Genomic DNA, 23,108 nt, shown 5'->3' on the forward strand with positions numbered 1-23,108 from the left:
CTAGTAGGGTTGTTGCTCAGACAAAGCTTCCATGATTTTGTACTTTATGGACAAAATTCGATCTGAGGTGAAGGGAAGAGAGGCAGTATGGGTAGCCTTGGCTTGAGAGTTTCTGGCTGGCTTGAGCTTGATATAATGGCCGAGTCAGTTCCAAGGATCAGAACTGAACCAACAGTCAAGAATGAATGAAGATCGACAACACAGATGGAATGTTATTGTAAGAACATAACTTCCTTTTTTTCTGCATCTATGTGAATCTATCCAACTGTGTTTTTTTTTTATATTTCCTGTGATTGAAACTCTGGTGTTTATTGTAACTAGATATTCAGTATTCTCATTTTTTTCTATTTTATTATTTATTATTAAATATTTCTATACCTTTCATTGTGGTTGGTCTTTTAGAGACTACTTTTAACATCTTAAGAGTACTTATGCTTATTTTAGTGACACTGTGGCCACTCCTGAAAGTCTTGTTGCATTTGTCAAACTCTACCATTTGTATTAGTATTAATTTTACTCAGTATAATTGGGTACCCTTGTAGGAGCCTTTGAGTAGCTGACTGGTGATAGCGTAATTACCTTATAGTCTGGGCAGAGGGGGCACAGCTAGTAAATCTGTGCCAGCCTTTCCCAGGTGTGTGTGTGTGTGTGTGTGTGTGTGTGTGTGTGTGTGTGTGTGTGTGTGTGTGTGTGTGTGTGTGTGTGTGTGTGTGTGTGTGTGAGAAAGAGAGAGAGTCCAGCCCCAGGTCTGGAGTGTGCTCCCTGTGTGCTCTTAAGGGAAATTGTGCTAGACGCAGAGAGCTGCATCTGAAAATACTGTGTATATCCATTTCTGCTACTAGTGGCCGTTTCTCATTGTTGTCAGAGATAAGGATTGAGGCTCCTTGATTACTGGCCCGGAGTAGGGACCATCACACCGGCTAATTACCATGTTGATAATTCATCCCTAAGAGTCGACCCAGTAGTCATGGATCTGGGTGCACACGTAAACAGTAGTCTTGCCCTCAGCCATCACATGGCCACAGTGGTGAGGAAATCCTTTTATGTTGCGCAACTTATAAGTAAGGGAAGGGCATCTAGGTCCAAAGAGGTCATTATTCCACTGTACTCTGCCCTTATCGGATCAATCATACAGTACAATTCTCTGTTTCGTATGCATTTGACCAGGCATTTGCAGCAACTAGAGCGACCTCAAAGGTTCCTTACAAAAAGAATAGAAGGCATAACAAACCTGCATTATGCAGAGACGCAGAGTGCCTTAAAGCCCTTTCTTTATTCTCAGTCTCCTATAGATTGCTGAGGGGTGATCTATGCCTGGTTTACAAGGCATCCGTAGACTCCACATTTATGACTCTCCTACATATTCGTAAGTCAAAGAGTACCAAAAATACAAGGTCTAGGGACTGAATTTTGTCTGTGACTTAAAGAGAACATGCTGGAAAGACAGATGCTGGAGGGACAGATATATGTCCAAGAGACTGCCCCTCCTAATGACCAGGCTTCCCATCCATGTGAAGCTGAGTTTGTCTATTACCCAGTTTAAGCATAACCTAGACAAGTGGATGGGGAATGGGATATTTACATGAGGTCTGGCACCCATATCCCTTTTGGACAGAGGTAGCTTATAAATGCCTGGCCCTTAATATCCTGTTGGGATATAGGACATCACTATTGTTTTGAGAAATAGTGGCTATGTTTAGAAAGCCCCCCCCCCCCCCCCCAGGTCATTAGCCTATTAACAGTCTATGAATCTATGAATCAAGAGAGTATCATGAGAATAGTGGTAACTTCGGTTCAGAAAATATATAGTACTGGACCAGAAGAAAGAAGTGGTTGTTGGGGAATAGACACGTTTCATAAATATGTAACTTAAGGATTTCTGAGGAAGCAATTATGAAGGAACTGCAAAATGATTTACAGAAAGTTACTGTCAGTAGTGCTTCAGGACCACGTTGGCTTCATTATAATTTTTATGTTGAGATGACTGAGAATTAGAAAGTTATAAACAAGTAGCTGCAGTTTGGGGTAAGAAATCCAAAGGTTATGCGAATGGTGTTTTAAAATTCATTTTAATATAAGGGAAAGAGAATACTAAGAATCGACATTCTTGACATTAAGCAATACTGATTTTACATTGTTTCTGAAAATTGTGAAAAAAAAGAAGATAAGCAAAGCATTGCATTATGTGATAGATGAAGGAATGTATAGTATGCAGAGGAAGCAAATAAGGGAATTGCTGATTTAGTTCAGAGTAATAATTGATAGCATGACAAGGGAAATGCCAAACGTAAGGTGATAAAGTATGATGTAGAAAAGTATTACAACAGTATAGTGGCTGAGTATGTGGAAAATATTGAGGGAATATAGTTTGAAAGAAGGATTAGTTAGTTAATTAGAAACAGTTTATTTATATACTTGTTAATGTTGTGGTTAATAAGATTTTAAGTGAAACTGTTAGCATAAAAAGAGAGCTAAAGCAAGGATTTCCCCTTAGTTTAGATCATAGCATGGTCATGAATGTTGTAATTAGAAGGTGTAAAAACAGTTGATAGATGAAAAACAAGAAGTTAGACAGGGTGTTAGAGAACCCTTTTTTTATGACAAAGGTAAATTATTTGGTATGGTTGGGGGAACTAATGTGTGGATAAAGGACGTCATCTGCACTTCCGAATGAGAGCCAATCATTACCAGTTTCGAGCTCTGCCCTTTGGTCTCACCACAGCCCCTAGGTTGTTCACCAAGTGTATGGCAGTAGTGACAGCTCACCTGAGATGTCTAGGATTCCAAGTGTTTCCATATCTGGACGACTGGCTCCTGACCGCCACTACCAGGCATCTACTTCTTCAAACCAGAGACGCCACTGTCCATCTTTGTGCCCAGTTGGGGATTACTATAAACTGGCAAAAGTCTGCCGTATCGCCCTCTCAATTTGTAAATTTTATAGGCGCAGAAATAGACTCAGTAGTCATGTTGGCCCATCTTCCAGCAGAAAGAGCACACAATCTCATACAACAAATTCACCACCTTCTACCCCTCCGAATAGTCAAGGCAAAGACAGTGCTGAAACTTCTAGGGACCATGGCCTCCACCATATTACTAGTGCCTCTAGCCAGACTACACATGCTGATTCTTCAATGGCTTCTATCGTCCCAGTGGTCCTTTTAACAACTGCCTCTATACCACCACATACTGCTAACAGAGTCTTGCAAGAAGGACCTCCGTTGGTGGATCCAAACTAACCAGCTAACGACAGGCACTCCATTCCTTCCTCGCCAACCCGTTGCTACTGTGACCACGGATGCCTCACAGATAGGGTGGGTGGGAGCATTATCTAGGCAGGACTGTCAAGGGCACATGGCAAAATCATGAGGCCCACCTGCATATCAATGTCCTAGAGATGAGGGCAGTGCTCATGGCATTGCAAGCACTCCACGACCTTCTTCCTCTTGGGACTATAGCAATACAATCAGACAACATGTCGGTAGTGTGGTACCTCAACAAACAAGGTGGAACCAGATCATACCCACTCTGTCGAGAGGCCATACGTGTTTGGAAATGGGTGATATCTTCCCAGTGCTTTCTAGTGACAATGCACATCCCGGGGACAACTAAAGTGATAGCTGACAAACTCAGCCGAGCATTCTTGATGCCTCATGAGCGGTCTCTTAAGCAGGAAGTAGCGGAACAGATTTTCCGCAGATGGGGACAGCCTTGCTTCGATCTTTTTGCCAGCTCGATAAACTCCAAACGCAGCAGCTATTTCTCCCTTATCCCCCCCCCCCCTTCCAGAGAGTCACCGAGAGATACACTTGTTCACGATTGGCCCCTGGGTCTCCTTTATGCTTTCCCACCCTTTCCACTTATATCTAAGATGATTCAGAAAACGAAACTGCTGGGAAGCAATTTGATCCTCATCACTCCTTACTGGCCTCATCAGGTTTGGTTCCCCTTCCTCAGGCCTCACCTACTAGACGACCCATGGACTCTGGACCCAGTGCCAGATCTATTGACGCACATGTCAGGCTCTCTTCATCCCACCCTCCACACCCTCACGTTTGACAGCTTGGCTGCTCCAGTTCCATCCCTAGTCAGGCTTCATGATTTCTCACCCTCTGTGACTCACATTCTTATATCTTCTCATAAACCCTCCACTAGAAAGTTATACAACAGCAAATGGAGGTTTTCTATCTGGGCTGAGGAAAGGAATGTTGACCCTTATACTGCATCTATATCGGTGGTATTGAAATTCTTCTCTGAACTTTTTCACCAGGGTTCCGCTGCTGCCACAATTAGGGTTCAGTTGGCAGCAATATCAAATTTTCATTTGGGTCAACATGAGTCCAATTTGATGTCACACAGATAGCGTAAGACCTTCCTTAAAGGTGCCACTTTGTTGAGACCTCCTTTTCAGGAACCGGTAGCTTCATGGGATTTAAACTTCATTCTATCCAAATTAACGTCCCCACCCTTTGAACCAGCTCATTCATCTCCTTTGAAATTTCTGTCTTAGAAGACTTTGTTTCTGGTGACAATCACATCTGCTAGACGAGTTTCAGAGTTACAAGCACTGTCTGTCGAAGCCCCCTTATTTGATTTTTCACAAAGACAGAGTATCTCTTCGTACTAATCCATCCTTTGTTCCCAAGGTGTGCTCCCATAACAACTTGAACCAAACTATAGACCTTCTGGTGTTCGTCCCTAATCATTCCAACACAGCAGAATACAGATTCCATCAGTTGGACTTTCACAGACAATTACGGTTTTATCTACACCGGACCAAGGAATTCAGGAAGTCAGACCAATTATTTGATGTTCTGTAGTCCTATCTCACCTTCATTCTTACTCTTGGGATCAGAGCCGAACCTCGGCTCCAACTCGGCCATACTCTAGTTTGAAAACTTCTGGTTGGCTCGTGGTTAGGAGGTATCCCATGATGCATCACTAACACAACCCAGATCTTGTTTGCCACTCGTTCAGCTCAGATGTGATTCTTCTTGGCCGTGGCTAAGTGAAAATTTTCAATATCTTTGACTAAGTTTATTGTTGGCTATAACCAATTTTTTGGTAGTTTAGTGTGTTTTTTGCAGTCCGTGTCTGTTTTAGACTATTTTGCTGAATCGTCACTGTGTGTACTGTTTGTACATTGATTGGCCGTTCTTCCGTTGGCCTATTGTATCCCTGCATTGCTTCTCTTGTGCTGCTTGTTTCTGTTACCATTTTCTTTCCGCTTGGGCTAGGCCTGTTTAAGTTAGAGGACCTAGTCCTCTGTTCTGTTTTTTCATTCCCTGGGCTAGGCCCGTTTAAATTAGAAGACTTAGTCCTCGGTTCTGTTGCTTGTCTCTTCCTGGGCTAGGCCAGTTTAAATTAGAGGACTTAGTCCTCGGTTTATATCCCTTTTCTCCTCTTAGGGCTAGGCCCGTTTAAGTTAGAGGACCTAGTCCTCTGATTGCCTCTTTGTCTGTACGGTGCTGTTCTATCTGCCTGATTACAGTTGTTTGCTTGTCTTGCTGGTTATTGCAATATGATAAAGATACTAAGGACCATAAGCCTTCGGGCTTCAAAAAGTGTACTAAATGTGCCCAGAAAATGTCCTTAACTGAGGGGCACAATTTGTGTGTGTATTGTTTGGGGGCTATTCACCTCCAAGGGTCTTGCCTGTTTTGTCATGCATTTAGTCCCCGTGTTCTTTAGGAGAGGAAGAACAAACTTATTTTGAAAGGACTATTGAAACATTCTTTCAGGAGGAATTGATATCTTCATCCTCCAGATTTAGACAAACCAAAAGCTACAAAAAGGTTGTCTCCCACCCATTCTGTGTCGTCGGAGCCGCCAGACAAAATTACCAAAGTGACTACATCCTCTTCGGCTCCACTGGTCTCGGTGCCGACAGAGGTTTCAATTACTAAGGGCGTTCCAGTAGATGCCATGGTGGTGGCAGCAGCCACCAAGAAGGAACTTGCCGAAACGTCCTCCACTGTCCATCCACCAAACAAGGAGTCTCGAACGATGGATAAGTACAAGAAGTGTGTCTTTTCTTCAGCGGCTTTTACATCGCTAAACTACCTGTCTCATTTCACAAGGCTCCAGAGAGATCTCCTAAAAGAGCTGGGAGATACTCTACAGGATAACGTAGCTGATGCACTGTCTCAGAAGGTTAACGCACAGATGTCTATCCTAAATTCTATTGTGAACTCCTCCATGAGGCTGATATCTTACGCAGCTGATGGAGCGAGTAGGGCAGCGGGTTCAGGAGTCTCTCTTAGGAGACACTCCTGAATGCGTTTGTGTAACTTTGCAGAGGCCTTTAAGTCTACGTTTACCAATGCCCCTTTTGATGGATCCTCATTGTTTGGAACCAAGGTAAAAGACACTCTCACCAGGTGCGAGCAGGAAGGAAAAACCCTGTCTGCCATGGGAGTCCATTTTTCCGTTCCTTCTAGACCCTATCCCAAAGGGCAGAAGGACGGCAAAATGTGGTTCAAAAAGTTGCAGAGGTTTTTTCAGGATGCACAAGGTGATTCCTTCTCCAGAGGCAGAGGAGGAGGAAATAATGGTAGATGCCACCCTAGGGGTAGAGGAGGCTCACAGAACCAGGGAGACAGTGATTCCTTTTGTGGTCGTCCCTACCAGCGCTCCTGAAAGGAGGCCTCGGGGGTCATATTTCTTTATACTCAGAAGCCTGGCATGATATCACTCAAGACAAGTGGGTATTAAAGATAATTACCAGAGGTTACCATATTCCCTTCTTTTCTCCACCCCTCAGACCAGACGAATCCCAGATGTGCCACCCAATCACAGGGATTCAGCAACTCTAGAAATCCAAAAGTTACTCGTAAAGAGAGTCATCCAACCCATCCCCGCAGACCAAGTAAGATTAGGGACTTACTCCAGATTTTTTTTGGTGCCAAAAAGAACAGGGGACTTGAGACCCATCTTGGATTTCAGCAAATTGAATGAATCTGTACAGAAGTCTAAATTCCGAATGGTCACTTTACAGTCAATAGTCCCGTTGTTAGGGAAAGACATTTGGATGTTCTCCATAGACCTCCAAGATGCATACTACCATATCAAAATGGACAGGGCATCATGGAGTCACTTACACTTCCGGCTGGGAGCCAGTCATTATCAGTTTTGCGCCCTGCCCTTTGGTCTCACCACAGCCTCCAGGGTGTTCACCAAATGCATGGCAGTGGTCATGGCTCACTTGAGACGTCAGAGATTCCAAGTGTTTCTGTACCTGGACAACTGGCTCCTGACTGCCACCACCAGGCATCTACTGTTACAGGCCAGGGACGTTACTATTTCAACTTGCCTGCAGTTAGGCATTACAGTAAATTGGCAAACATCTGCATTATCGCCCTCTCAGCATGTGAATTTTATTGGCGCCGAAATAAACACCATCTCATTTAGGGCTTACCTTCCCATAGAAAGAATTCAGAACCTCAGGGAACAAGTTTTGAGCTTACTTCCTCTAAGGAAAGCGAAAGCAAAGATGGTGCTCAAGTTGTTAGGGACAATGGCTTCGACAATAACATTAGTATCATTAGCCAGACTGCACATGAGGGTCCTGCAGTGGTTACTTTTTAAACCAACGTGACTGAGCAAACTATTAAAACAAAATAAAGCTCACGGATGTCACTCGGAAAAGATTTAATTCACCACAAACAAAAATAAAATAAATTAATACACGTGTAATAGTAGTACTTAGCGCTTTCACCCTACATAACATAAGGGCATCTTCAGAGTACAAATACTAATTGGAACATACTGCATTTAAATAAAAAAACAGTAACCAAAGTCGTCTTTGATAGGTTGTACAATTAACTAACCATCAGGAATTTAAAAACATATATACCTAATTTAAGTATATATCACAGTGTTTATATATAAAACAATTTATCAACTAATGTAAACATATATATCTGATTCTCGTAACATGTATTCCCTCACTACACCTAAGGTATTCACTCAACCTGTAAAAATTGTAATAGTAATAATAATAATATTAAAATTCAATAAAACATATTTATACATATACATATATACAACCAGAGAAGGAAACAGACAGAGGTTTCACCATTCATATAGTACTGTAAAAATAGAATGTTAAAAATATATGTGTATAAATAAAAATATATGTGTATAAATAAAAAAGTATTACTACACAAATATGTGTTTATAATAGTATAAAATAAATAGCATAAACTGAATGGCAATTACAACAAACCTGTCCTCAGTTAGCCTAATTCATATATCTTACAGAATTAATAATGATAATGTATGTATAAGTAATATAAATAATTAAATAATTAATCACAAATATAAATATGAACCATTATAATAAATATTAATTGTATAAAAACTAAAAATAGGTATAAAAATGTCTATGTTTATAAAACCCATATACTGTGTTGTGATGTGTTAAACAACTTGGTGTTGTATCAAATAACTTGAGATTTTAATTTTAAAATACTAGATATGGAAATGTGATCATTAATGCCTGGAAATGTACCTGCATTTAGTCTCAACTGCCAAATACATTCTTTGGCTTCTAGTAAAACATTAAAATCACCACCTTTGTAAGTTTCTGTAGAAATTCTATCTATAACAAAGAATATTAATCTCTTGAAGTTGTGACATTTAGTACTATGAACATATAAGAAATTCACCATTCTTTTGTTTTTTATATCCCTATTGTGTTCCATTACACGCTCCTTTAATTTCCTTATAGTTTTGCCCACATAGAATGCTGGGCATGATGTACATGAAGCTAAATAAATCACCATTTTTGTGTTGCAGTTACAGTGTCCAGCACATCTAATGGATCTTCCATAACCTTGCACCATAACATATGGTCCATCATTTATAAACTTGCAACATTTGCAAAACCCACATTTGTTCATTTTAGACAAATTAAATGTGTTGTCACTACTATTGTGTTCCATGTATTGTTTTAAATTCATGCCTCGGCTAAAACCTAATCCTAGGAACAGATCCTATCGTAAGGTAAAACTCTTCCTTGTTGTTAAAAACACTAATCCAACAGTCTTTCAATATTTTGACAATACTTTGTGATTGTTCATTGTAGGGTAATACAAAGGCATCCCTTCTATTAATGCCTAAATTGTCATCCTGACTGTTGTATAGACCATACTTAATAATGGGTCTAAATGTGGTGTACCTTTTCTTTTTAACTTCTTCTTTTAACTGTTGTAATAAAAAATCAGGGTATCCCCTATCCAAAAACATTTTTGTAAGGAACTCAAGTTCAAGTTCAAATCTATCATCTTCACTCACTATTCGAGATAGTCTCACCATTTGTCCTTTCACAAGGTTTTTCTTTTGAAAGTGTGGATGACAACTACTATAGTGTAGGAAGGAGTTTGAATAGGTTTTTTTCCTAAAAATGTTGGATTCTAATATACCATTCTTATCATAAAATAGAACATCTAAAAACTCACATGTTCCTTACTTATGTTGAGTTCCTTACAAAAATGTTTTTGGATAGGGGATACCCTGATTTTTTATTACAACAGTTAAAAGAAGAAGTTAAAAAGAAAAGGTACACCACATTTAGACCCATTATTAAGTATGGTCTATACAACAGTCAGGATGACAATTTAGGCATTAATAGAATGGATGCCTTTGTATTACCCTACAATGAACAATCACAAGGTATTGTCAAAATATTGAAAGACTGTTGGATTAGTGTTTTTAACAACAAGGAAGAGTTTTACCTTACGATAGGATCTGTTCCTAGGATTAGTTTTAGCCGAGGCATGAATTTAAAACAATACATGGAACACAATAGTAGTGACAACACATTTAATTTGTCTAAAATGAACAAATGTGGGTTTTGCAAATGTTGCAAGTTTATAAATGATGGACCATATGTTATGGTGCAAGGTTATGGAAGATCCATTAGATGTGTTGGACACTGTAACTGCAACACAAAAATGGTGATTTATTTAGCTTCATGTACATCATGCCCAGCATTCTATGTGGGCAAAACTATAATGAAATTAAAGGAGCGTGTAATGGAACACAATAGGGATATAAAAAACAAAAGAATTGTGAATTCCTTATATGTTCATAGTACTAAATGTCACAACTTCAAGAGATTCATATTCTTTGTTATAGATAGAATTTCTACAGAAATTTACAAAGGTGGTGATTTTAATGTTTTACTAGAAGCCAAAGAATGTATTTGGCAGTTGAGACTAAATGCAGGTACATTTCCAGGCATTAATGATCACATTTCCATATCTAGTATTTTAAAATTAAAATCTCAAGTTATTTGATACAACACCAAGTTGTTTAACACATCACAACACAGTATATGGGTTTTATAAACATAGACATTTTTATACCTATTTTAGTTTTTATACAATTAATATTTATTATAATGGTTCATATTTATATTTGTGATTAATTATTTAATTATTTATATTACTTATATGATACATTATCATTATTAATTCTGTAAGATATATGAATTAGGCTAACTGAGGACAGGTTTGTTGTAATTGCCATTCAGTTTATGCTATTTATTTTATACTATTATAAACACATATTTGTGTAGTAATACTTTTTTGTTTATACACATATATTTTTATTTATACACATATATTTTTAACATTCTATTTTTACAGTACTATATGAATGGTGAAACCTCTTTGTCTGTTTCCTTCTCTGGTTGTATATATGTATATGTATAAATATGTTTTATTGAATTTTAATATTATTACTATTACAATTTTTACAGGTTGAGTGAATACCTTAGGTGTAGTGAGGGAATACATGTTACGAGAATCAGATATATATGTTTACATTAGTTGATAAATTGTTTTATATATAAACACTGTGATATATACTTAAATTAGGTATATATGTTTTTAAATTCCTGATGGTTAGTTAATTGTACAACCTATCAAAGACGACTTTGGTTACTGTTTTTTTATTTAAATGCAGTATGTTCCAATTAGTATTTGTACTCTGAAGATGCCCTTATGTTATGTAGGGTGAAAGCGCTAAGTACTACTATTACACGTGTATTAATTTATTTTATTTTTGTTTGTGGTGAATTAAATCTTTTCCGAGTGACATCCGTGAGCTTTATTTTGTTTTAGTGGTTACTTTTTGTCCAATGGTCACTGCAGTATCTCCCTCTGTCTCACCCCATCCTGATAACAGATTTGTGCAAACAAGATCTTTGCTGGTGGACCCAGTCCAGCAATCTAAATTCAGGCAGACTGTTTGTCCCCCCCCCCCCCCCCCCCGTTGCCACCTTGACCACGGATGCCTCCCAGGTAGGGGGGGGCATTATCTAGGTGGAACAGTCCAAGACACATGGCAGAAACACAAAGCTTATTTGCATATCAACATCTTGGAGATGAGAGCAGTGCTTCTGGCATTGCAAGCACTTCACAGCTTTCTCCCTCTAGGGACGATTGCTATCCACTCGGACAATTTGTCGGTGGTGTGGTACATAAACAAACAAGGCTGGACCAAATCTTACCCCCTCTGCAGAGAAGCCCTTCGAGTGTGGGAATGGGCAGTGTCTTTCCAGCGCTTTCTGGTCACAACGCACATCCCGGGGAAATCCAGTGTGATAGCCGACAGGCTCAGCAGGGCTTTTCTGATGCCTCACGCGTGGTCTCTGAACACATACATTGCAGAACAAATTTTTCGCAAATGGGGTCTGCCTTCCTGCGATCTTTTTGCCACCCCTCTCAATACCAAATGCAGCAACTACTTCACCCTGATTCCCCCGGAAGGGGAAACACCCAGAGATGCACTTGTTCACGATTGGCCCTCAGGACGTCTCTATGCTTTCCCTCCATTCCCCCTCATATCGATGGCATTTCAGAAAGCAATATCCTTGGGAAGCAAAATTATCCTAATTGCTCCTTACTGGCCTTGATAGATTTGATTCCCCTTTCACAGACCTCATCTAATGGACGAACCGTGGACTCTGGACCCAGTGCCAGATTTGCTGACGCAAAAGTCAGGGGTGTTCCATCCCTGTCACTACACCCTCAGTTTGACAGCTTGGCTGCTCCAATTCCATCCCTAGTCAGGTTTCATGACTTTTCTCCTGAGGTTGTGCACGTTCTGACATCCTCTCTCAAACCTTCTACCAGAAAGATTTATACCAGTAAATGGAAAAGATTGCCCTTTTGGACCCGTGAGAGAAACCTTGATCCTTAGACAGCTCCCATTTCTGCCATTTGAGACTTCCTTTCTCAGTTGTTCCACCAAGATTCAGCAGTTGCCACTACTAAAGTTCAGCTGACAGCTATTTCCACTTTTCATTTGGCTAATGAACCTAATTTTATGGCTCATAGACTGTGTAGAGCTTTCTTTAAAGGGACCACCTTGTTAAGACCCCCAGTCATGGATCTGGTGACGCCATGGGATTTGAACTTTGTTCTCCACAGACCCATGTCAAGTCCTTAAGTTTTTATCTTGGAAAACTATATATCTGAAGTGGTTAACTTCATTTGGTCTGCAACCTGTGGGTATCGGATCCAACCGCTGATCCGAGCCGGCAGCTTTACCTAGCTAAAGATCCGAGCTCCTAGCTCCTCCCCCTACCCATAATCCCCTGCAACACATCCCCCATCCTCAGATCTAGTTTGCCGCAGCTTTCAGCAATTTCTAGAGACAAGCTCTTGGCGTGGGTGAGGGAATTCAAGTTTATAAAAACTTTAAAATCGCTTTTTTTCCTAACTTTTTCTGTGTGTGTGTGTGCTTGGTTTAGCCCCCTTTACCGTTTAGTATTCTTATTATAACTTTTTTGTGGTAAATTCTTTTCAAATTTATTTTCACCCTCCACCTAGTGTGTGAGTGTGTAGTGTTATGGCTGAAGGGCCTAAAGCCATTTTTTCTAAATGCACTGAGTGTGGTCATAAGCTGTCCCCAGCCGATGGCCACACTCAGTGTGCTATTTGTCTGGGGGTGGCCCATTTATCCACCAGCTGCCAGGTCTGTGCAGCTTTCAACCCTCAGGCCATCAGGGATAGGAGGAACAAGCTAATCCTGGCGGGATTGTTACCCCCGGATTCTTCTTCCTCCTCTCCCTCTAAGGCACCGGTCGCGGCTGCCACTTCCGTGCCTTCTGATCCTCCTCCCTTGTTGGGGACTCAAACTCCCTCTGTTGCTCAAGGTGAGGGGGACTCTTCTTCCTCTAAGGAGAAGAAGAGAGACAAGAACCAGCATAGGCACAAAACGCGGGCTGAGTCTCATCCCTCGGCCCCGCCAGCTAAAGCAGCTAGTCCCACTAAGAGGGTCTCTGGTTCTCCTCATTCTCGTCGCTGCTCTACTTGCTTTTCCCTGGAGCCAGAAGAGGAGTACTGGTCTCCCTCGAGGTCTTTGAGTCGGCCCTCCAGGCCCGCCTCGGCAACCTCCTCCAGATCCACCAAAAGCTTGACCGACGCTGATATGGACCAGATGATGCGTCGTTTCTTGCAGGCTCAGATGCAGATGGGGGTGCTCCAAGCCCCCCCCTCTGGGGGGGGAGCTCGGCCCCTTTCTTCACCCCGATCGCTCCTTCTCTGACCCGGTATCGGGGTTTGGAGTCTTCGGATCCATGCCGTTTCGGACCCGGGCATTCGTCGGCACCGATAGTCTTGGTTACTTCAACTCTGACTACGTCCTCGAGTGTGTCGGATCCGAGCTCTTGGGGCCGAGAGACGAGCGTCGGATCCGTGGGGGGAACGGTGTCTTTGGCGCCGTTTAGGTCAGAGCACACTTCCCTCTCGGGTCTGACTGCTTCGGCTCTGACGCTGATCCCTGCATCGGCGCTGAGGGGGCTGCTCTCGGAGCCAGGGGAGAGGGGTTCACCCTCGGCGTTTGATGTAGTGGAGAGGGTGCTGTCGAGGACTTCCAGATCTCCGGTCCGGGCTACGGATCCATCCATCACCCCTGCGCATTTGGGCCTGTCCTCCATCATCTGGCAACAGGGACAGCCTGCATCGGCGCTCCAGTTGGTTCCCTTAGAGGAACAGGACCCCGTGGGTGAGCCCTCCTCGGATAGCCCCACCGAGGAGGTTCCTCACAAATGGAAGTGCAAAAGGAGACACCTGGACTCCCCTGAGTCCATGACAGACGACACAGATTTGGAGGAAGGGGAAGGTTCCCCAAGGTCACCCTCCTTTGGAGACATCATGGAAATGTTGCGAATCAGAGGAGGGTGGTCTGTCCAGAAACCTTCCTCGGATGAGTCTGTGTTACTGGATGTGTTCGATGCAGGTCCATCTACTTCTTGTGTGTCCCCCCCCCGGCTGACCCCCTGGTGGACTTAATTACCACCAGGGCTTGGAAGGAGCCGGACACCGTGGAGCCGATTCCCAGAAGGCCAGACAAGGTACTTAGTCCCCCTTCTGATAGGATGGCTTGGTCTAAAGGTTCTCCAGTGGATGCCATGGTGGTGGCGGCTGCCACCAAGAAGGAACTAGTGCAGGAGAGTTTCTCGGTCCACCCTCCAGATAAGGAATCTCGGACTTTGGACCGCATTGGAAAGCGGATGTTTGCTTCAGCTACCTTCTCTGTGGGGGCGCTGAACTATATGGCGCACGTTATCAGGATCCAGCGAGACTTGATTAAGGAATATGCGGGAGCCCTCCCCAGAGTCCATGGCGGCCGAGGACAAGCGCATCTTCTCGACTCGCATGGCCACTCTGAAGTCTATTACTAATACTTCTATGCGGCTACTCTCCCATGCTACGGAGGGAGCGGCTAGAGCCAGCGGAGCAGGCATCGCTTTGCGGCGCCATGCCTGGGTCCGCCTTTGCGATTTTGTGGAGCCCTTCAAGGCATCCTTCCCTAATGCACCCTTTGACGGTTCTACGCTTTTTGGCAAGATCGTCCGTGACACGCTGGTCCAAAGCGAAAAGGACGGGAAGACGCTGTCTGCAGTCGGGATCCGCTTCTCTAATCCCCAACTGTCCTTCTCCAGGAACCAGAGGGGACAAAAGAAGATGTGGTTCCGGATATCACAGCAGTCCCGTCCCGCTTCGGATCCCTCATCCTTCAGAGGCAGAGGAGGACAAGGTGGACGCCGGCCCAGAGGCAGAGGGGGGCCGAGGAATTTCGGGTCCCGAGAACCTTTCTCAGAGAGGCCCGCGCAACAGCCCTGAGGGCTTACCCGGCTGTCCCTCTCTGGAGGCAGTCGGGGGGCGTCTGTCGGAGCATCTCCAAAATTGGGAGTCCATTACTACGGATCGGTGGGTGCTCCGAGTTATATCCAGAGGTTACACCATTCCCTTTCTGAGTCTACCCCCTCCTATGAAACGCCTCCCCGATGTCCCATCCGATCAAAGGGAGGCAGCAGCTTCGGAAGTTTAGAAGCTGTTAGAAATAAGGGCCATCCAACCCATTCCCCCAGGCCAGTCCGGATTGGGAAATTACTCCAGGTTCTTTTTAGTGCCAAAAATGACAGGGGAACTGAGGCCTATCCTAGACCTCTCATCTCTAAACCTGTTCATTCCCAAGGAGAAATTCCGGATGGTCACCCTGCAATCTATTCTCCCCTTTCTCCGGGAGAATGACTGGATGTGCTCCATAGACCTCAAGGATGCGTACTACCACATTCTTATTGACAGACGATTCAGGAGGTTCCACTGCTTTTGGCTGGGAGCCAGTCATTTTCAGTTCAGGGCTCTTTCGTTCGGCCTCACCTCAGCCCCCAGGGTGTTCACCAAAGTCATGGCGGTGGTTGCAGCCCACCTGAGACTTCAGGGCATTCGGGTCTTTCCATACCTGGATGACTGGCTCCTCACCGCCTCCACCAGGCATCAGCTCTGCTGGGCCAGGGATTGTACCCTGGCTCTTACTCAGCGTCTAGGTATTACTGTGAACCTTCAAAAATCATTCCTTCATCCTGTGCAGATTCTGGAATTTATAGGGGCCAAAATAGATACATGTCACTCCAAGGCCTTTCTAACAACAGACAGGTTGCGCAATTTGTCTCTTCATGTTTTGGCAATTCTCCAGCCCTCAGCCCCACCTGCGGAATTAGTCCTGAGAGCTTTGAGCTCCATGGCGGCAGCCATCGGTCTGTCACCTTTTGCGCGCCTGCGTATGAGAATCTTACAATGGACTCTTCAGGTCCAATGGTCACTGTTACTGACCCCTTGAGCACCCTGATTCCCCTGAGCAGGGTTTGGAAGGACTCCCTTCTCTGGTGGCTGCACTCTCAGGAGCTACGAGAGGGGAGACCGTTCATCATGCCTCAGCCCCAAGCCACGTTGACCACGGATGCTTCTCGCCTCGGGTGGGGGGGCATGCTATGGGCAGAACCGTCCAAGGCACGTGGGCTCCCTCAGAGACCGTTCTGCATATCAATGTCCTGGAGATGAGGGCGGTGCTTTTGGAGTTGCAAGCCCTACAAGACCTTCTTCCTCCGGGTACTATTGCAATTCAGTCAGACAACATGGCGGTAGTCTGGTACATCAATAAACAGGGGGGAAACAGATCTTATCCCCTTTGCCGAGAGGCCATGAGAGTCTGGGAATGGGCGATCTCCACCAACCGCTTTCTGGTAGCAGCGCACATTACGGGCCGGACCAACATCCTAGCGGACAGGCTAAGTCGCCTGATCCTCACACCGTACGAGTGGTCTCTAAACCCGTTGGTAGCGAAACAGATCTTCCTCAAATGGGGTCTACCTTGCTGCGATCTCTTTGCTTCCCTGGCAAACACAAAGTACAGCGAATATTTCGCTCTAATTCCCCCAATAGGGGAGAGCCCCAGAGACGCTCTGTTTCATGCTTGGCCCCCTGGTCTTCTTTATGCTTATCCCCCGCTTCCGCTCATGATGAAATTCCTGCAGAAAGCTCATCGGTTGGGGAGCAAAATAATCCTCATAGCCCCATTCTGGCCTCACCAGATCTGGTTCCCGTACCTGCGGTCTCACAGTCTAGTTCCTCCTTGGATCTTAGATCCCATCCCGGATCTAATTTCTCACCCTGCGGGATTACAAACCCCAAATCTGGGCGACCTCAAGCTCACGGCTTGGTTGATCCAGTTCTGCTAGTAGCAAGGACTCCCGGTATCTCGTCACCAGTTAAAGCCATTCTGGTAGCAGCACACAAACCTTCTACCAGAAGGATCTACGGTAGTAAATGGAAACGTTTTTACATTTGGGCCAACGACAGGGGCTTGGATCCCTTTCTGTCCCTATTCTGACAATTCTTGAATTTCTGTCCCATATCTTTCATCAGGGAGCCAGTGCATCTATGGTTAAAGTACAGTTGGCAGCCATCTCCCACTTTCATGTTGGAGATGAGGTGGGATCACTGGCTTCCACCAGAATTTGCAAAACTTTTCTAAAAGGTGCTTTCCTGTTAAAACCGCCAGTTAAGTCTGCGGTTCCACCATGGGACTTAACACTGGTCCTGCAGGCTTTGACGGGCCCTCCTTTTGAACCGGCTGAGTCAGCTCAGTTAAAATTTTTATCTTTGAAAACAGCCTTCCTGGTTGTGATAACTTTGGCCAGGAGAGTGTCTGAGCTTCAAGCCCTCTGTATGAAACCCCCTTATCTAATTTTTCATAAGGACAGAGTTTCTCTCAAGACTAATCCTTCTTTCCTCCCTAAGGTAGCCTCTGAGTCGAATATTAATCAGTCTATTAATCTGCCAGTGTTCTTTCCCAATTTCCAGAACAAAGGGGAATACACACTGCACAAACTGGATGTGCATAGACAACTGCATTTTTATCTGCACAGGACAGCAACTAACCGTAAGTCTGATCAATTGTTTGTGTCCTTTGCCAAGTCTTCTTTAGGCAAACCTATTACCAAAGTGACATTAGCTAACTGGATTTCACAATGCATCATCCAAGCCTATTTAGCTTCAAACAAACCGGTACCTTTGGGAATCCATGCGCATTCAACCCGATCCATAGCTACCTCGGCTGCGTTTTGGTCTAGAGTCCCTATAGACGACATATGTTCAGCAGCTACTTGGTCCTCCTCGCATACATTCATTTCCCAGGATCCAATACCCACAGGTTGCAGACAAATGAAGTTACCCACTCAGATGGAACGTTATGGTGAGTACATAACTTCTTTTCTTAGTAGTTATCACTTCTGCAAGAAGGGTCTCTGAACCGTAAGCTCTTTCCATTAAGCCCCCTTATTTGGTGTTTCACAAAGATAGGGTCTCCTTACGCACAATCCCTTCCTTTATACCTAAGGTTTCTTCTCAAGCCAATATTAATCAGTCCATTGAATTGCCTGTTTTCTTCCCTAATTTTTCTAACAAGGCAGAGTACAAATTTCACCAACTGGATGTGCACAGACAATTACGTTTTTATCTGGACAGAACTAAAGATTTCAGAAGGTCAGATCAATTGTTTGTTTCCTTTTCAGATACCAGGAAGGGCCTTCCAGTTTCTAAAGTCACATTATCTCACTGGATTTCCAGCTGCATTTCCTTTGTCTATTCATCGAGTGGCAAAGATCTTCCCTTCAAGGTGAAAGCTCATTCTACCAGGTCTATGTCTTCCTCGGTAGCTTTTCAGGCTAAAATTCCAATAGACAACGTTTGTGCTGCAGCAACATGGGCTTCACCTCATACATTTATTACTCACTACAAATTCTATATGGCTTCCAGGAACAGGTCTCTTTTGGTTCCACAGTACTCGGGAGCATTTTCCAGTGAGCCACCCAAGATGAAGGTGCTAGGGACGCTGTCCCAAGAGTAAGAATGAAGGCGAGATAGGATTACAGAATATAAAGAAGTTATGTACCTACCATAACATTCGATGTTTGTAGTCCATCTCGCCCTTCATTCTTATGAACCCACCCTCCTGCCCCCTCCTTGAGGACCTGGGGGTAGAGTGTCTTCTGTTTCTTTGGTTATGTTAATCATTTCAACTTGGTTTGTTCTTTGTCTCTGTATGTTTCTCCTTGCAGCAAACAAGATCTAGGTTGTGTTAGTGATGCATCATGGGATACCTCCTAGCCACGAGCCAACCAGAAGTTTTTGAGCTAGAGTATGGCCGAGTTGGAGCCGAGGCTCAGCTCCAATCCCAAGAATAAGAATGAAGGGTGAGATGGACTGCAAACATCAAACGTTATGTTAGGTACATAACTTCTTTTTTCCTTTTCCCACTCCAGATTAGGTCTCCCAGTTTCCAAAGTGACCCTTTCGAATTGGATCTCCAGTTGTATATCCTACATTTATTCTTTCGATGGTAAACCTTTACCGTTCAGAATTAAGGCTCATTCTACGAGATCTCAGTCTACTTCTGCAGCCTTTCAAGCCAGGGTTCTAATTGATAATATTTGTGCAGCAGCAACATAGGCTACTCCTCACACATTTATTACTCATTCCAAATTGGATTTGACCTCTAAGGATAGAGCCTCTTTTGGTTCCACGCTACTCAGGAGTATTTTTCCGTGAGCCACCCAAGAATAAGGTGCTAGGGATGCTGTCCCATATGTAAGAATGAAGGCGAGATAGGACTACAGAACATAAAGAAGTTGTGTACTCACCATAATGTTCCATGTTTGTAGTCCATCTCACCCTTCATTCTTACGAACCCACCCTCCTACCCCCTTCCTGGAAGGATCTGGAGACAAAATTTTTTTTCTTAATAAGTGGAGACCTTTTATTATAGTTGTTCTTTCTTTCTATAGTTAGCAGCAGACAGGATCTGGGGATTATACTGGTGCACTATGGGATACCTACCTAGCCACGAGCCAACTAGAAGACTTTGAGCTTGCAAAAAGGCCGAGTCGGAGCCGAGGATCAGCTCTGAACCCATATGTAAGAATGAAGGGCGAGATGGACTACAAACATAGAATGTTATGTTGAGTACATAACTTCTTTTTATTGCAGATTGGATTATATGGACCAGCAGATGTGAAGAATTGTTATTTACTGTATTGTGGAATAATGATGGAATGATTCGTAAAAATGACAAGTTAGTTGTAGAAAAAAGGGTAGGGCGGATAATGGATATGTTTACATTGTGTGTATGAGTTTCATATCTAAGTGTGCAAATATAATTGATTGTATGTTGTTATTATAATTGTTTGTTTATAATAATCGCATATGTTATTTCAATAAACCCCATACTGTTTTCAATAAGTGCTGTTGGATTTTGTACATCCAGCTAAACTACCACCAACTCAGGTGGATAGGGCCTCTGTTTATCATCACATCCAAAGGACAGCACACTCAGGAGTGCACCAGCCGCTTATTCTGGACTCTAGTGTCACTAAATACCTAAACATTAAAGCTTGTCTCCCATTTTTTTCCTATTTGGGGACTTGTACATTTTTACCCCTGTGTTAGTTATGATATTCAGGTAAAGTATTTGCCAGATGCATTGTGTTTTTCTTTATACCCATCATTATCCTTAGAAGTGGGTATTTGCTTACCATAAGCACTTTGAAAAGACAAACTGGTACTTCAGGTACATTCTTACGTATTCTGAAGTGAATCCCATGTAGATTGTGTGTTATCCTTTCTTATTCCTCTCTGCTCTTTCTCTACCTCCTTACTGCTGATTTTCTTGTACATCTACTTTTGCTAGCATTGCTTCTCATCCCCTTATAATCTGCGGCTATCTCCAGTTTTCCTGGATGAATATTGAAAAAATTGTGCATCCTTGCATGTGTAGCACAACTTATACTCCTTTTTTACTCTCTTGTTAATTTTTTATTTCTGTTCTCACCATTTTCCTTTTGCCTGCATATCTAAAGAAGGTCTTTTCCATAATTTTAATATTTTCTACTAGTTACTTTACTGTTTTTGTCTTTGCCTTCTTTATCACTGTGAGACTTTTCCTTGCCTCATAGCTTTTCTTAAAACTGTCTTCATTCTTCATCCATTCCTTAATTGTCCTTTCTTTATTCGTGAACAGTCTTCTTACCTGTGTATGAAAATAGTGAACCACATTGGCTGTCTTGCAGGCTTAGGGTCCATTTTTGAGAGTTGTGCAAAATGGTTTAAATAGTGATGGCCATTTTCATTTTTTTTTTTGTTAACAAGAATTATGGACAAAAGCTGCATTTCATCACAAAATGAAGAGAAGACTTCTCAGAAAAAAGAGATTACAAAGGCAGACGTTGAAGTCAGTCAGCAGAAGATGAAATATAAAAAACAAGCCAACAAACTTACTTCTACAGAGGAGCGAAAGAAACAAGATGGTATGTAGATTTTTAGTACACTTATTCAAATGTATTTTCTCATGAGTTTTAAATGACTGCACTAGTACATTAACAATCAAAAGCAATGCTACATTGTACTGCATTTATGTACATCATTTGAATTATATGCATGTTATGAATACTTGTGCTGTGGTGTGCAAAGCACGCCTTGCAGCTAAATAACTTATTTTTGCTGTAATGTCTTCAGAATTAATATATGTGGAATGCTGTATTGACTTTCTTTCAGTATGAACTGAAGCCATAGAGTTCCGCACAGCTGTATGTTTGATTATGTATGGTGCTCCTAAATTGTGAAATACACTGATTATGAAGTGCCCCCTTTTACTTTAGGGTACTAGGATATTCAAGGCAAGTCAGATGAGAGGCCATATGAGCCCAGCCAGTACCCACTCTCAGGCACTATCATTTTTTTTGTGAGTTTTCATTTAAATTTAAGGTCACACATCCAACTGTTGAAGCTCTGTTCGACGGATGATAGGGAGTCACATTGCTGGATGTGCTGCAGGAGTTTATCCTAGAGTAAGGGAAAGTGATGGGTGGTGAACCTCTCTCTATTTCTGTCTAGTTTTATTTATTTATAGGTTCATAGGTGGGTATTATGCTATCATCCCGAGCCATTTTAGACGTAGCCATGCTTACACAAATTTACCAAAGTATTGCTGACATATCAATATCCGAGAGAATCTTACAGTTGCAGTATAGGCATGTACACATCAAGCATTCACAAGTTACCCCTTTCCATTAGGAACATATGTGCTAAACCAGGGGTAAAGTTGCAATTTCCCTTCCATTGTTCCAAGTTACATTTGATTATGATTGCGACACCCCTGCATTGGCCCAGTAATCAAGGAGCCTGAATCCTCACCAATGGCAACAATGAGGGACGTACACAATGGGAGGATGACAAGTACACACACAGTAAAGTACAATTTCCCTTAAGAGCACACAGAGATCACAGTCAGTGTGGGGCTGGTTTCTCCCTCTTTCTCCAGATCACAAATAAGACTCCCCACTGGCACAGCCATAGGGTTAAGATCTCAGCTGAGGGGTCAAGCCAAGACCTCCAACACCCTCTCTGTCAAAGCAGTGCTTCGTGTCCCTGCCCGAGTAGCCGACACACACGCACTTTGCGATTTGATTTATATACACACACACACCTGAGGAGGCTGGCACAGGTTTACTAGCTATGCCCCCTTCTGCACAGACTATAACATAGTTATCACTGCCACCAACCCCTTCTTATCTAAGCACAAAGAGCAAATCACACCACTAAAGGCCGTTCAAACAAATATAAAATGTGTAAGAAAAAAGGATGAACGTGCTACGTCTTGCTCTCAAATATTTAAATAACTGAAACACACTTAGTGCAAACCGCAGTTTAGGTGGAAGCTTGGTAGCTCTTACAAGAACTGTTGAGCTGTTACAAACAGCAGTTTAAATTGAAGCTTGCTAAAACTGTTGAGCTGTTAACAGCAGCTGAAACATACTTGATACAAACAGCAGTTAGATTAGAAGTTTGCTGGCTGTTACAAGAACTGTTGGGCTGGTAAGAACAGCTGAAGCAGTCTTGATATAAACAGCAGTTTAAATTGAAGCTTGCTAGCTCTTATAGGAACTATTCAGCTGTTAAAGACAGCTGAAGAACTCTTGATAAACAGCAGTTTAAGTTGAACAAGAACTGTTAAGGTGTTAAAAACAAAAAGTACGATTTCCCTTAAGAGCATACAGAGATCACAGTCAGTGTGGTGCTGGTTTCTCTCTCTTTCTCCAGATCACCAATAAGACTCCCCACTGGCACAGCCATAGGGTTAAGATCTCAGTTGAGGGGTCAAGCCAAGACCTTCAGCACTCTCTCTGTCAAACCAGTGCTTTGTGCCCCTGCCCAAGTAGCTGACACCCACACACTTTGAGATTTGATTTATAT

At 42.9% G+C, this 23,108-nt stretch overlaps 1 protein-coding gene across 1 annotated transcript in view; it reads left to right on the forward strand.

Moving 5' to 3' along the window:
• ZCWPW1 (zinc finger CW-type and PWWP domain containing 1) overlaps positions 1–23,108 on the forward strand; it is a 2,385,176-nt gene that overhangs the window by 569,757 nt on the left and 1,792,311 nt on the right. Inside the window, exon 5 of the mRNA XM_044076340.1 lies at positions 21,006–21,163. Coding sequence (XP_043932275.1) covers positions 21,006–21,163 — 158 coding nt within the window. The remainder of the gene's footprint in view (positions 1–21,005; positions 21,164–23,108) is intronic.

Source organism: Protopterus annectens, chromosome 7.part0, assembly GCF_019279795.1.
Source record: "Protopterus annectens isolate FY-2018-M chromosome 7.part0, PAN1.0, whole genome shotgun sequence".
Classification (NCBI taxonomy): Eukaryota; Metazoa; Chordata; order Ceratodontiformes; family Protopteridae; genus Protopterus; species Protopterus annectens.